The sequence below is a fragment of the Belonocnema kinseyi genome, chromosome 9 (genome assembly GCF_010883055.1).
Source record: "Belonocnema kinseyi isolate 2016_QV_RU_SX_M_011 chromosome 9, B_treatae_v1, whole genome shotgun sequence".
Lineage (NCBI taxonomy): Eukaryota > Metazoa > Arthropoda > Insecta > Hymenoptera > Cynipidae > Belonocnema > Belonocnema kinseyi.
The window spans coordinates 47,138,879-47,155,422 of NC_046665.1; the positions used below are offsets into that span (position 1 = coordinate 47,138,879).

Consider the following 16,544-nt stretch of genomic DNA (forward strand, 5'->3'; position numbering starts at 1 on the left):
TTGAATATGAACTTAGACAATTTTAAATGCTTTCAGTTTGAAATTTAGGCGATCGACTGAACATAGGGCTCTACGGGGACCAGTCTTTGCAAAAATCATCAGTATTATAAAGCATAAGATCTTTTTATATTTACGAAATGATATTGAGTTTTATGACACTAATTAAATATTTACTAGGTTTAATTCTCGAGTTTATACTTTTAATATAGACTTCTTTTTTTTTGTAAAAACAATTAACTTTGCATTATTATAATAAGAAAATTAGTATATTTTGTTGATAATTGGTTTTTTTTAAATGTATATATTCAATTCATGAGTGGCATTTTCTTGGAAAAAAAGTTAAGACTGGAATGATTTTTACATATTTATTACCATATTATGTAAAAAAAGTACACAATTACGTACATTACTTTTTGCCGGGCAAAATGATACCATCATACTTCTGTTGGAACCATTTCATTGCGTCTTCTTTCGTCAGCCTGTGTTGGAAACCGACTTTTCCAGTTTTCCTTCTCCTATGAGCTACGTTGAATCCTGAAATCATTTCATATCGTAGTTTAAGTAACTTCCATTGTTTCAAAATGTTTCTAATACATTTTCACCTAAAATATTAAATTACTTTATTATTTTAAGGAGGAACATGCAATGACTAAAATCCAAGATTTTCTAATGCCCTTGAAATTGGTTAAACTTGTATTAATTCCACGTCACTAAATCACAACAAAAAATTCCCGGTTATTTCCCGGTGTTTTACAAGAATATATTATCAACTATTTTCTAGATATTATTATGATCTCGAAGTTGGGCATGTTCCTTCTTAACTAAAGAGTGAAAAATATATATTCAACTTTAGAAAGAATTTGTTGACTCCATTAAGTAACACCCCCAGTAAAAGAAGTGGACATGGGTTGCAAATAAGAGACAATTTATCTAGCACACGTATTATTTCACTGTAGATTAAGCATAAGACAACAGAATCTACGATACCAGATAATGTGCAGCACTAAGCCGAATAGTTTAGAATTTTAGATTTGAATTTTAGTATATTGGTCAGGAGACTTACCGGGCCTTCCAAGTACGACGTAGAAGTCTAATCCGTAAATACCAATGCTTGGGTCATATTTGATTCCAAGATCGATGTGTTCCTGGATGCCGAAACCAAAGTTTCCAGTGCAGGAGAAGTTCTCTCTCCTCAATTCGTATTCACGAACCTATAATAATTAAAATAAGAGATAATTCAGATTTGGAATTTGTAAGAGAGATATTGTGAATCATGTCACAGATAAAATGAATCACTTACTTTTAAGCCACGCTCAAGGATTTCCTCGGCTTTAGCTCCTCGAACCGTGCAATGTACGGCGATTTTTTCATTCCTACGAATTCCAAAGGAACGAACCGTATATCTGGCTTTCGAGAAAACTGGTTGTTGACCAGTTAACTGCTCCAACACCTAAACGAAAATAAATTAAATTGCATTACCATACTTTGATTAATTGGGTAGATTTACAATGTTGGCTGAAAATATTTGTATGGCAACCCGCAAGAATATCTATAAAGCATTGGATGTGCCCGATTGGCGAATAATAGGAAAACACACTCTTTAAAATAAAATTATCCATAGATACCATATTGAATTCAATATGAAACATTTCAACTTCCTAATATTTCAAGTCCAAATATATTAAGTGTTCAGTTTGAACGAAAAAATAAAAAACAATAACGAGAGATGACTTTTTCACATATAAAAAATAATTATTGACCAAACAGTTGAACTTTTAACCTGATAATTAAACTTTCAAGCCAAAAAGGATTTTTTCAAAGAGATTTGAATTTTAAATAAAAAAAGATGCAGTTTCAACCAAGACAGATGATTTTTGTACCATAAAAGATGAATTTTTAACTAACTAGTACAATTTTTGACCACAAAAGATTATCTCAAAAAAATACTTAAACTTTCAACAAAACAGTTGAGTTTTTAACTAAATAGGTGAATTTTGAACCCAATGAAGAACTTTTGACATAATACGTGAATATTCAAAGAAATAGTTGAATTTTTAATTAAAAATGATAAATTTTGAACCAAAAGTGGACAAGTTAGTTTTTAATTTAAAAAAGTATTTTTCAACTGCGAACAAAAATTTCCCCGGGTTGAATGAAGCGAAAGAAGACATATTTTGAACAAAATAATAGGTGAATCCTTTACCAAATAGATAAATTTTCAACAAGAAGGTTACTTTTGAAACAAGAAACATGAATTTTTAACTAAAAAAGATCAGTTTACAACCATAAACGAAATCGTTAATTTTTCAACTAAGAGGCGAATCTTGATAAACATTTTTTTAACAAAGTACTTTAACTTTCAACTAAGTAATTGAATTGTCAGCCAAAAATATGGAACTTCGATAAAAAATGCATTTTTTACAAAATACTTCAACTTTAAACCAATTACTTCATTTTTAACCGAATGCAGCGTAAAAATTTATGTGAACTCCCGAAACCAGGTAGGATTTTTAAGATGCATTTTGATTTGTGCTTAAATACAACTTTTTTATTATTTTGCATAATTTAAAATGATAAGTGGATGAAAACAATTAAGATTTATAGGAAACTGAGTATTAAATGTGAAATTTTCATCACATACAGCGAAAAAATGACATAGTAAAATAATTATTTTATGACAACAAACTTTTTCACAAGTAATGTGTTTTTTCACTAAATAGCTTGAAAAGTCTATATGCAACACTTAATCTCCGATAAATCTTAATTTTTTGTTTTTACTTATTGCTTTAAACTAGTAAAAACAATGGTAAAATTGCTTCTACGTTAATTTTCAAATGCAACCAATGACGCATCCAAGAGTCTCCGGACCTGAGTTGCAATTTCCGGTTCTCAGGGTCCACTGAGTTTCCCGGTGTGCAATTTTTTTTACGTTATCAACCACGAATTAAAGATGAAAGGTGATCAATATTTAATGACACAACTTATTTTGATCTTAAAACTGAATACATGATAATGAGCCATATTAACCATTTGAAATCCTGCCGGACAACGAAGTAGCACTTTACTGTTCTTCCGGTCGTCCGTACGAATAATAGAAACTTCGTACGATTTTATGCTTTTAAACTTGAATTCTTTTTTTACAAACTAAAAAGACCTAAATGTCAGTCGTTACCAGTTATAACAAAAAGTTTCAGATTGAGACTCTTCAAAAGTAATGTCAAAAGTATTTATATACCCAAATAAACAAATATGTAACAATTTATTTATGAAATTTCTCTCGAAAACTTTAAAGAATCCTATTTTTTTTATTTCTAAATTCTGAATTTCTAAACAAGTTGCATCAAAATATAGGTAGATTTAAAACAAAATTAAAACGGTAGCAATAAAAATAAAAATTGAAATTACCTTAGAAGCACGAGTCAATCTATCACCAGATTCTCCAACACAAATATTAAGGCAGAGTTTCCGAATCTTGACTTCTCTCATGACATTTTTGGAAGGATCTTTCTTCTCCTTCTTGGTCTTCTCCTTTTTCACCTTTTGCTTGGTAGGAGCTTTCGCCGCGTCCTATAAACCACAGAACCAAAATTTTATATGACTTAAAAAACGAATCACATAATTAACAAAAAAAACCGATCACAAAATATTATCCAAATCGAAATTTAAAATATATTTCTTGGAAAATGTTAGGTTAGGTTCACAAAAACACGTTCTTGATATGAAAACAAAATTTTCAAGTAAGACCCGGACACAAAACGAAATTTAACTTTATATGAAATGAAAGTCTCTTAATCTTTTTAAATACATAATTACACATTTTTGTGATCGATTCCCGAGATATTAACGGATTTTAAGAGAAAAATGTCGAGGATAAAACGCACCGCCATTGTTCTAGAGCAAGAGAAAATCCTTGCGCCTCCTTGCGAAGAAGGCATTAACTATAAGCACGCGTGCCAAGTTAAAAAATTTAATTCTAGTGATTTCGAAAATATCAAGGGCTATTTAGGTTTAAGAACTTACTAGACAAGCGAATTTTGAATGCAATGGTAAAATGATTTAGCGTTTAGGTAGAAAAAAAAGATAAAAAAATGAATATTTGAAAATTATAACGAAGGTTACCTTGCAAGGTGTAAAATTGAGGAGGCACTCAAAAAAATTGTTTGCGTAATAGTAAATAAGAACGCAGCTTGCAGACTAGGTTTGTCCAAATATTTTATACATGTAAAAATTCCACCTTCGTTTTTTCTTGATCGATCCCCACCAATTTCTTCGTTTCCCAGCAAAAAGCAATTTCGTATTTTTTGATTTTTTAATTGGGTAACATTAACCCGTGCCCCCGGACTCTTCATATTAAAATAGAGATTCAAGGTAGTTGTCGTTTCAAGTCAGATATATATAAAAATAGCTTTTCTATGATTGTAAGAATCAAAATATAATAACTGATGTCATTTCAAATAAAAAACATTATTTTTATCGCTTTTTATCGCTCGCAAGTTTGAGCGCGCCTAGGGCCCGCGACGGTTGAATCTCGCGCTTCGCGCTCGGATATTTATTCTTTGCATTTAAAATGCTTGAAAAAAACATTATCAAAAAGATCTCTTTTAGATGGCAGTATTTATATGCGTCTTCATATTCTGAATTGTCTACTTCATTAAGTATAGTCAAAGATTAAGTTTCTCAAAGCTTTGTAGGCTTTGAGGTACACATTCTCATCGTGACACTCGCGCTGCGCGCTCGATTTCCGACAGACATTTGTAAATAGGTTTTGTTGGATTTTTTTTCTCGTAACTTTCGTCGTTTTTCCACACATTTTTTTTTATTTTTATTTTTTTTCTCAACGTTATTTTTCACGAATAAAACAAAAAGTACGCGTCCTATCAAGAAGTGATTCTTAACGAAATTGTAGATCTCTTTTGGGATAACCATTTTTGTTAATTCATCTTTTTTCGTATCCTACATACTTTGTCCACAAATGGACTTTTTATTTTCCATTATTTTGTGTGCCATCAAAATTTGAATTTTCGATTTTTGAAGAAAATCCAAAAATTGGTTATGATAATCTTGTAGGGCTTTCAAAAACACTATAACTCTGGGAATTTTCTTTTTATTGAAAAAAGTCAATAGGATAAATTGTTTGTTCTTTTTAATACTATAAATATCCGTACGTAGAATTTTCAAATTCTAAAAAAAGTGTTCTAAAAAATTTTCAAAATGTGCTCACTTTTTGAATTTTTATCAAAAATGGCTGGTTCACGAACTCGTCCTTTCTTTTAGGACCTAAAAAAAGTGTGCCGAAGATGAATTTGATTCATTAATTTTTTCGAGAGTTATCGTGCTTACGGACGGACGGCCGGACGGACAGACAGACTTTCTCAATTATTAATGATGAGAATGTAAGAAAAAACATTAATTTGAGCCATGTGTTTTGCAATTGATTTTTTTTCACTGTCGCTTCTTACCAATTATTAAAAAATGATTGCATTTTAATAAATGACGGCTTACTTTTTCCGGGAAAAGATTCTCTACAACTTTACTGTTTTCAATTTTAAATGTAAATTTTTCTATGGCTAAAATCGTTAGAACGTTTTTTGTTAAGAAAACTTTTTTCAAACAAATAATTGTATTTTAATATTACTTAGTTATGGGGCCATCCATATAACACGTGGACAATTTTTCACCACTTTTTGACCCCAAACTTATTGTTAGTTTTTAGCATCCAAACAATCATACCCCGTGGGTTTGAAGAGTACTAAAATGACGTTTTTCATTCGAATTTTTGACGAGTCAGTCAACGAATTTCGAACTGTTAACTATGAAAACAAAAGAATCTGAAATTTTAGTGAGTGACTAAAATGACGTCCATAGCATTGTCGCGAGCTCCCGGGCAAGAAGTCCAAAAGGAGCGATGAATTGATTGAAAAAATTCGAAATAGCTAAGGAACGTGAGCTTAAACATGATTGGAATTTTAAAAAAAATTCGTGTCCACGTGGAATCTAGCTAGACACCCCGGCCCCCCTCGTGGACAAGCGTGGAATTTTGCCATACCCCCAACCCCCTAAAATATCCACGTGATATATGGATGGCCCCTGTTTAAAAAATTGGAAACAGTAGAGATGCAGAGAATGTTTTCCCGGAAAAAATAAGCCGTTATTTATTGAAATGCAATCATTTTTCAAAAAATGGTAAGAAGCTACGAACAGAAAAAATTCAATTGCAAAAAACATGGTTAAAGTTAATGCTTTCTTTGTTGTGAGTTTTAACAATTTCCAGTTTTTTAAATTTTTTCCTCTTTAAATTGTAGAAAGTTCTTTTTTTCTGGAATTATTTAAACAAGTAAAAAATGTTGAGAGTAATATACTTTTTAACGATATTTGGCAATTATTTAAAGAATTTAAATTTTTTTAACAATTTTTTCCATGTAAATATTGAAAAGTAACTACTTTCTAGAATCGAAAACGCATTTGATAAATGCTAAGTCATATTTTGTGTGAAAAAAAGTTTCCCATTCCTTAAACAATTTTAATTTGTTTTAAAAATGTTTTTTCCTATCAATCTTAAAAAATTAATTAATGTTAAAAGTGATATTTATTGTGAAAGATAGTAAGCAATTATTTAAACAGTTAATCATCATTCTTTTGGGCCTTTTCATAATGATTGTGTAGAAAATGGTAGTTTCTTTGTGTATCTTATACTATGTAGCTTATTATTCAGTATTTTCTTATTTCAGAACTTTTGCCCTAATTTTGCATAGAATTTTGTTCACTCAAGATATTGATAGTTATTTTTTCAAATTGATTTCATTGATAAAAGAAAATACTGATTAATAAGCGACGTAGTGTAAGATTCGAAAAAATTAGAATTTTCTCCGTCTTTCCTATGCAAAGCAGCAAACGTTATTATTTAAATAATTGCAAACTATCACTCATGCAAAATAGGCTCTTTCCATTCTTTATCTGAGCTTCCATGTCAAATCACCTGAAAAATTTAAGTTATTTTCATTAATCTTGATCCAAATAGCAGTATTTGTTCTCTTAGGTGTTAAAAGAAAAACATTTAAATGATTTTTTTTTTTAATTTTTTGTCTTTTTTTAACTCTCATAACTTTGGTCATTTTAATGCTATCAAGGAGTTTTTTTTTTAATTTTTTGTAATAAGATGCAGTTTTGTAGAAATATTAAAAAAAAAAAAAAAGATACCTTGATAGTATTGAAATCACAAAATTTATTAAAGTTAAACAAAAGACCAACATTCTTAATTTTGAATAACTCCTAAGATTTTTGAATTTAAAACAAATAACTTTAATGTTTTTCTTTCAACACCTAAAAGAACAAATACTACAATCTTCATTAAGATTACTAATAATACCTTACATTCTTTAAATGATTTGACATGAAATTCTTCACTTACGATAATTCCAGAAAATGATAATTTTTCAGGATTTACAGGATGAAACAATTGCAAAACATCTTTAAAAAATTCTTAATTGTGCCACAAATCCCATAAAATAACTTTTTGTGATTTACATGGAAAAATTGTTTGAAAAATATTTTAAAAAATTGTTAAATAAAAATACTTAGGAACTTGTGACTTATCGAGTAAAGATAATTAATTTTTTGAAATTTAAAAAAATATAGCATGAATTTTACATAAAAATGTGTTTTACTTATTTTTTGGTTGTTTTCGGACACAATACAAGTGGTTTGAAGCTGTCAAAACAAAAGTTTTTCAAATTAGCAAAAAATCTGTAAAAAATGGTTCGAAACCTTTGTAAATTCATGAAAATTTTTTGATATTTTTGAGATCCTTGTGAAATATTAAAATATTTGTAATATACTTGAAATATTTGCGGAAGCTTCAGAAATTGTCTGGAATATTTAAAACCTTTCTGAAAATTTTGCAAAACCTTTATGACATCTTTTTGAAAATTGTTCAAAATCTTCGTGAAATCTTTTAATTCTTTTTTGGTCCTTTCTAAACCCCTTGTAAGATCTTGAAATTGATTCTACACTTAAAAGTCAAATGGCGAATCTCTTAATTTAGTTTCAAATTGTGACTAAAAAGTTTTAAAAATAAGAAAATCCAAAATTTAAGATTTAAAGTAACAAGATTTTTAAAATAGCAGAAAAGATAGAAAATTGTGAAAATTGTGATGATCGCGGAAGTGGCGAGTACTCGGAATAATAAGACTCAAACTTAAGTTTTTTAATCATAGTTATTATTATCGTTAATATCCATATAATTATCAATAGCTACAGTAAAACACAAAACAAAAATGTGATATCTGTACATTTTCCTTATGCGAACAACATAATCTTTTCTATACCAGTAGCCTAGAATAGGAAGAAACTAAATCATAATATTCACAGATATTTTACAGGATAGGTTTTTTCGACTCTTCGACGTGTATATTATGCCCGATCCTTCATTACCTAATCCGCAAAAAAAAGAGAAAAAAAAAGAAAACAAAAACCCTAACAAAATTAAATAGAAGTTGAAAAAATTCCGCACAATTTACACGTCGAGGACGTCCGATATATACTTAACTCGTAACTCTAATATATGTTTTTTTTTTCATTATTTCGCTCGCTCAATTTTTACTTCTACACTGTACATATGCACACCGCATCTTTTACACTGTACATGCACACGCTCAACGAGTATCTGCGCTGCCTTAAATTATTGATTAGCAAGAAATCGAGAGAGTGTTTGAAATTCGAAAATTTCGTATTCATTTGGAAATTATACCACACACAAAGACGCCCTTCCTACAATAAAATCACAGTCAAAAGAAGATAAATATACATTCATTTTAAATAATCCCAAGTGTTCTATTTGAGACAAATTTTAAATAAAAGAAAAAAAAAGAAAAACGTAAATTATGCCGATTTATGTCCTCGATTGTGAATATCAAATAATATCCGAGCAGTTAACTAGCTGAACGCTCTCTCGGTTCCTATTTTTTTACATAATGTTACTCACTAGAGGCGAGCGCAACCTATGCGCGTCAGCGATAGTATTGTAAATAACTCATTACTTATCTTTACTCGTATTTTTTCACGGCTTTGTGTGATATAATGTTAATTTCTTGTCTATACACGTAAGCGCATTATAACCTTGGACACGATTCTAAAGAGACTATAATGCGCGGGGTTCCGTAGAAGTAATAGGATGGAAGTGTATCGAGGGGTGGCGTCAACGTTCAATGAGATCAGTCGTACCCTCTGGCACGACAGCTTTAAGCCCCTTCTAATTTCTTTTTTTTTTAATCGTAGTTCGATACCTCCATGTAAAAAGAACCTAAGATGTCTAAAACAACCACTCTGGAGTAATTGGTTGTCGAAACTAACTACTTTGGCGCTGCGCTGGCCCCTCGTTTCAGTATACATGCGCGGTATTCAATTCCAAATCAAACAGCAGATAGGTCTAATGACTGATATTCTCTAGTTCAGTATATTATTTACAATTAATTGTCATTCTTTTCTGATCTTTTGAATTAAACAAACTGAAAATAAATGTAAATAATAAACTAAATTAGATAGTATTAGTAGCTGCCTATACGTACGAAAAACGAAGGGACAACTGTAAAAGCAAACTAGATAGTTTACACGACCAACGTTAGAGTGGTCGTTTTAGAGGTAGACTCCGAGATAGGGTGATTTAACACGGAGCTATCAGTATATTCAACGCTCAGTACGGTTCTAACTAGCCTGTGTAACAACGTTAATGATAATTATTAGCAGTGGTAGTAGTAGTAGTAGTAGTAGTAGTAGTAGTAGTAGTAGTGGTAGTAGTAGTAGTGGTAGTAGTAGTAGTAGTAGTAGTAGGTTCGATAGTAGTAGTAGTATAGTAGTAGCATAGAGTAGTAACGTAGTATTCGGTATTAGAAGTAGTAATAATAATTAATATATAATTATAATCGTAGCAATAATGTCTATAATAAAGAATCGAGAGTAATAATGAATATTACAAATCTTCCGATAATGTACATAGCGCTAGAATAATATTTTACATCTTGCTATGGGAATTTATGGTACACTAGGGATAAAGCTACGTAAGTAGTAGTCCTCGATTTTTCTTTATATTCTTCCCTTTCTTTAATATCTATCATTTCTGTTTCATTTCTGGAGGTCTCGATTAATTTACTCTCTATCTTCTCTCAACAAGAGCAGCAACGGCGACGGCGACTATCGATACAGTAATATAATACATAGGTATTTATATAGAGTAATATTATACAAAAACACATCACATATCGCGCGGACCAGAGACGGTCTTCCTTATGTTTGTATGCGATACATATCGTTAAATAATTAAAATCACAGTAGTTATGCCTTTGCCGGCTCGCTTAAATTGGTACAGTATTAACGACTATGCCTTAATATTTAGCTCATGTGTAGAGGGTAAAGTTTGTGTGAATGTGTGGTTTCTTTCAGGAATCTACTAGGTCCAGGTTAGGCGCGTTTGCGTTCCTCCCCACGAGTACTGCGAATCCTAGATTCTACAATTTAATAGCTCCTCAACAAGAAATTCTTCTCAATCAACGCGGCATTGGAAAAAGTGCAATTCCTTGACATGTTAAAAAAAGAGACCCAACCTCGGAAACCAAAAGTGTTTAAATTTTATAAATTAAATTCTATCACCAACGAAAGTTTACAGCACTTTTGGTTTCCGAATTCACTTTGGCTTTAGCAATTTCTCACCTTTTTTTTAGCAAAGAGACACGCGGAAGAAGAGAATTTCGCTAATCTCTTCGCGACTTTCTTTTTTTTATTATAAAGGAAATATATTTTTTCTCTCGTGGGTTGGAGACGCGACGCGAATCTGACTTTCGGCCAGTTCGTCCGCCTGATTGTCACGGTGCAACTGATGACAAGAGAGAAATTTGGACTCTCGTGTCGTTTGAATCCGATACATTTTCTGTTGTCCATCCGCTAAGACACTCCAGGCTTCATGCCACTTGAGAAGCGTCCGTTTGCGCGAAATGAAGACATTGTTAAAAAGATTAAAATCCAGGAGAATGCGAATCTGTCTCAGACGGTGGCGATCACGATGAGCAAGTGAGAGAGCTCCGCGACTCGGTGGAGAAGGTCGGGAGCGATCCGGGCTAGATTTTCGTTTGCAAAGTCACAAGCTGGAAATATGTGCACTACGTAGGCAGGCTGGAAACGATAAATTATTAAATGGTTAAAAAGAAATTTCCTTGAGAAGTAAAGTCGAAAATAATTGAACGTATCATTTGTGTTTCAAATTCAGGCCTCGGACACATTTCAAAAATAAAAAGCTCTGTTAATAATGGCATAATTGGCAAACTAGTAGCAAGATTTTGTTTTTAAATATTGCACTTCTATGACATAAATCAACCAGACTCTGAACCGATAAGAATGCTTTTAAAAACGTCGCATGAAATTTCGAAAAATGTATTTCTTTGAGAATAGAGAGATAAACTTCGAAAAAAACTATATTATACAGAACTTCCAGCAGTGCTATTTTCCATTTTTATTATATTTATTTGATATATTATATATTTTATTATATTCCTTATATTATTGTTAACTTTTGATTACATTTTTATAAAACTGTTTAATTAATTTTTGTATACCAAGGCTGTTAAAGGATTTTGATTTAAAAATTCCATGTTTTCCCCAGGGAAATTGAAAACAATTTGTAGCCTTTTAAAGTATTTTCAAACCCCAGGCACTTTTACACTTTCGATTATTATTTCTAAAATAAATTAGTTTCCAAGTTCAAAGACGTCCATATCTAGATTATATGCATATATATATATAATTTTTCAATTTGCAATTCACTAATTTACATACATTAGTTTCCAATAAGACGAATTTCTTGCATACATTCATTTTCAAGATTTCTGAATTTCAGAATTTTTTTGATTTGAAGGTTTTTAATTTGAAATTGTCCATTTTCGATGGTTGAACCTTAAACTAGTCAATTTTTTAAGTTTGAAATTTTAAATCTATTATGGCTTTTATCTTGAGATTGTACAAGTTTTAAACACTTAAATGCGGAATTAGATCATTTTTAATATTTCAATATACAATTATCCAAGCTTGAACGCTTCTAATTTGACATTTTTCACTTTTAAATATAATTAAAGTTAATTACTGAATTTAAATTTAAAATAATCAATAATAATTTATTATTCTTTTTTTAATAATCGAATTTTAAACAATTCCATTTAGAACGTTTTTGGCTCAAAAATGTGCAAGGCTGGCAATTTTAAATAAAATGTTACAACCTCCACGGATCCGTGCAGGTACACATTGGTAAATTTAAAACGCTACAAATTAAAAATTCTGCACGTTACAAAGCTTCAATTAGAAATTATGCAATTTTCAATGGCTTTGATTTTAAACTGTCTTAAACTAAAATAAAAAAAATTAATACGAGTTCACAGTATTCTAAATAAATTCTTGTATATCAGCCTTTGGGCCGAATTTTTAGAAATGTTAACAAATAATTGCGTCATCTATTACAATAGTGACATGAGTCCGAGGCCTCCAAATGAATTATTAAGACAGATAAAACTTTAAATCTACAAACCTGTCGTGAACCAGGTGCAGCGATATTGACAATTCCGGCAGCTTGTTTCTGCTGGAGGTAGGTTATAAATCCAGTTTGAAGATTCTTACTTTGCTGAAGAACATCCAGATGGTCACGACCACAGGGAAGTGCTAGCAGCATGCAGTGCTCATTATCAGTCTGTAAAAATAAAATAAAAGCCATATTTACATACAGAAATAAAAAAAAACGATGCACTACGATCTCCCATTTCTGCAACTTGAGGATTATTTAGCCAGTTGAATATTAAAATTACATGTTTCCATTCCAAAAATTTCCCTTCCGAACGCGTTACGAAAAAATATTACAGTTTAATTCACTATAGGCCTATAATGATTTCCCTAAAAGGAATTTCTCCAAATTTTCCCGATATTCTAGAAAAAGTATTATAGAAAATCATTGCATATAAGGAAATCAGCACAGAAATAATAAATGTTAAAATATTGAAAGAATTGATGCAAAAAAATAGAGAAACTACAAATGAATGATTTATTTAATGTGGGATTTAAAATGTTTTCCAGGGATTTCATAAATTTCTACAGGATTCCAAAAGAGTTCAAATGTTTCTTAATACAAGGTGTCGACTCAAATCCTGGACAAAAAATCTCTGAAAATTCCAGGTTTATCCAGGAATCTCAATCTCATTTCATGCATAATTTTTGGGGAGTAAAATTATAAATAATATTTTCTTTTTAGTTTCTAAGAGTTCCATTAATATTACAAGATATTTTTAAAAACTTTATCACGATAGATTACTCAAGTAATTAAATAATACTAAAAACATAATTAATATTTTCTTGAATTTGCCTCTTAATTCCATGAATTTGAATCATAATTCAAACGAATTTTTATTTTATCTACTTGATTGATTCTTCACTTTTCAAGTAGAAATTAAAATTTTCGAAAAGATAGATAAATTTTTAACCAAATAGTTGCATTTTCAACCGAAAAGATTAATTTTCTATCAAACATACGATTTTTGAGAAAAATGCATTAATTCTCCATCAAACAGTTGACCTTTTAGCTGAAAAAGGTCAATTTTCAAACAAATAGCTGAATTTTGAAATAAAAAAGATTAGTTTCAACCAAAAAAGAAATATTCAAATTTTCAATTAAAAAAAAAATCCACAAAAAACAGATTTATTTTTAAAACAAATGTTATTTAACTTTTAACCATGAAGTTTTATTTTCAACCGAAAATATGAATGTATTACTAAAATGATCAGTATTTAATTGCAATACATAAAGGACCCCGCACTAAATGTATGGAAAAATGGCTTTTGGTGGATTTAACTGAAACTTTGTAATTTTTAAGGTTATAAGTGCCGGATGAAATACCTGTAAAAAAATCCAAAAAAATGGACAGTTCTAGCGCTATGCGGGGCTAAGCGCTCAAGATCAGCGAATAAAACGAATTACAACAGATTTTGTTACAAAAGCGGTGTCAACGTAGAAATCACGGTTCAGATCGGGGTCTGTCATATTTTCGCCTACACCGTTGACTCATATAGCGCGCTTCTCAAGACGATCAAATGCTTAGTAAAGTTCAAATCTTCTGCGCTTAGCGTTTGGCCGTTCTGAGAAGCGCGCTATATGAGTCAACGGTGTTGACTCATATTGTCATTGGTTTGGCTAAACATGTTACTTACCACTTCTTGATGCGTGTTTCACATACAGACATCGCTTGTGTCGCTAAAGCTACTAGGATTGGTTTTATTCGCTAATCATGGGCGCTTAGCTTTCGGCCCTCTGGTGAAGGGTACACTGTTATTATCGATGTGCGCACTAGTTACTAATGTTACTTTGGATACCATTTCTGTCTTTAAAAAAGTAATTACTTAGTCAAGTTCAAATCTTGGGCGCTTAGCGTTTGATCGTTTCGAGAAGCGCGCAATATAACTCATTGGTTTGGCTAAACATATTACTGACTACTTTCTGATGCGTGATTCTTATAGTGACATCGCTTTTGTCGCGAAAGTTACTAGGAATGGTTTTATTCGCTGATCTTGAGCGCTTACCGTTCAACCCTCATGCGAAGGGTAGATTGTTATTATCGGTATGTGCGCACTAGTTACTAGTGTTATTTTGGGTACCATTTCTACCTTTAAAGAAGAGATTAATTAGTCAAGTTAAAATCTTGGGCGCTTAGCGATTGATCGTTTTGAGAAGCGCGCTATATGAGTCAATGGTGTAGGCGAAAATATGACAGACCACGATCTGAACCGTGATTTCTATGTTGACATCGCTCCATTTTTTTGGATTTTTTTTACGAATATTTCATCCGGCACTTATAACCTTAAAAATTACAAAGTTTCAGCTAAATCCACCGAAAGCCATTTTCCCATACATTTAGTGCGGGATCCTTTTGAAGAAAAAATATAAAGGATTAAAAAAGAAGATTAGTTTTCAAACAGGAAGATTAATTTTCTACCAAAACGATTTAATGAATTTTCATCTGCAATATACGAAATTTAAAGCAAAATATGAATCTTTGAAAAAAGGTTTAATTTTGAAGTAAGTAGTCTTATTTTCCAGCAAATGAAAAAAAAAGTTGAATTTTTAACTGAAATGATCAATCTTTAACTATAATAGTTGATTTTTACCCCTAAAAATGAATTTTCAACAAAGAAGACAAATTTTACAGAAAAAAATTTTAATTAAAAAGATAAATTGTCGATTAACCATTGAATAGTTAAATTTTAAGTTAAAATTAGTGTTTAAAAAAAGATTGAAATTTTCGAGTAAGAGAATGTAATTTTCAATTGGAATAGTTGCATTTTCAACTTTAAAAAAACTAATTTGGAACAAAAACGAAACTAATTTTTTTTTAAATTACATTTTCAAAGAAAGTGATGAATTTTCAACAAAAATGATGAATCTTTAACTCGAATAGTTAAATTTGAAACCAAAGACATGAATTTTCAACTAGAATCAATAAATTTACAACAATAAGCTTAATTTTGAACACAGAAGATTAATTTCTACTAAAAAAGTAAAAAATTCGAACTAAAAAGATCGTTTTTCAACCAAACATTGAATTGTTATATTTCTAGTAAAAAAATAATTTTCTATAAAACAAAACAACACATTTTCAAGAAAATAGTTCAAGTTGCAACTGAAATAGTTACACTTTTTAATGAAAAAATAATTTTCAGCCAACGAAAAAACGAAATTTCCAACAAAATAACTCATTTTTCAACCGAAGAGATGAATTTTTAAATAAAATTATGAATCTTTAACGAAAAATTAAGTATTAACAAAAAGCCTATTAGTTGAAATTTCAACCAAAGAAGATTTAATTAAAACAAAAAAAAACAAACAAAAAAACAATGGATTCAAGCAAAAAGAACGAATTTTCAATCAGATACTTGAATTTACAACTAAAATCGATCAATTTTCAGCTAAAAACAGAATAGTTCAAATTTCACTTAAAAACATTTATTTCAACCAAAGAACGTGTTATTCAATTTAATATTACAATTGAAAAAAAATAAGTACACTCTAAAAAAAATTCCCTGACTTTCGAAAAAAATGCCCTGACATTTCCAGGTATATAAAAATTCCCTGGCAATTCGAGGTTTTCTATGTAGGGTAGACACCCAGTAATACATCAACGGATTTCAAGGCAGGTCAGGGAATCTCAACGGATTTTAAATGATTTCGTCAGATTTCATACAAATTTCACGGCATTTTAAATAACGATTTCAAAGATTTACAAAATGCCAAAACATTTCAGGACATTTTAAAGAATTCCAATGGATTTTCAGTTTTTTAAATTCAGGAATAACATAAAATTCAAATTCTTTTGGAAAATTCCCTGACTTAACTGAAAATTAACATTCTTTTCCAAAATTCCCTGTTCAAATTGAGACTATAATCATTCTTTCAGAAAATTCCCATTTCAAAATCAGAGTTACAGATATTTCTTTAAAAAATCCCTGTTAAAAATCATAATTACATTTTT

At 30.4% G+C, this 16,544-nt stretch overlaps 2 protein-coding genes across 5 annotated transcripts in view; both read right to left on the minus strand.

The window, feature by feature from the left end:
• Positions 1–351: 351 nt before the first annotated feature.
• Positions 352–3,957, minus strand: LOC117180293 (60S ribosomal protein L11-like). The gene is made up of 5 exons (XM_033372707.1): positions 3,882–3,957; positions 3,406–3,567; positions 1,301–1,450; positions 1,064–1,211; positions 352–534 (listed from the first exon to the last, which is right to left on the minus strand). The coding sequence occupies exons 1-5, from the start codon at positions 3,933–3,935 to the stop codon at positions 407–409; spliced, it is 642 nt and encodes a 213-aa protein (XP_033228598.1). The 5' UTR covers positions 3,936–3,957; the 3' UTR covers positions 352–406.
• Positions 3,958–8,194: 4,237 nt separating this feature from the next.
• LOC117179831 (protein split ends-like) overlaps positions 8,195–16,544 on the minus strand; it is a 192,095-nt gene continuing 183,745 nt past the window's right edge. For all 4 annotated transcript variants that reach the window (XM_033371972.1, XM_033371971.1, XM_033371973.1 and 1 more), the window contains 2 exons: positions 12,563–12,721; positions 8,195–11,160 (listed from right to left, as the gene is read on the minus strand). In XM_033371972.1, the coding sequence (XP_033227863.1) occupies positions 11,032–11,160; positions 12,563–12,721 (288 nt within the window). In that variant the 3' untranslated portion in view covers positions 8,195–11,031. The remainder of the gene's footprint in view (positions 11,161–12,562; positions 12,722–16,544) is intronic.

What these genes read in the sequence shown, in the direction of transcription:
- LOC117180293 (XM_033372707.1), bottom strand. Translation starts at nt 3,935, where the DNA reads ATGCCTTCTTCGCAAGGAGGCGCAAGGATTTTCTCTTGCTCTAGAACA. An exon ending in TCCTTGAGCGTGGCTTAAAA is followed by an intron (nt 1,212 to 1,300) that starts GTAAGTGATTCA and finishes TAATTATTATAG; the next exon opens with GTTCGTGAATACGAATTGAG. An exon ending in CGTCGTACTTGGAAGGCCCG is followed by an intron (nt 535 to 1,063) that starts GTAAGTCTCCTG and finishes AAATGATTTCAG; the next exon opens with GATTCAACGTAGCTCATAGG.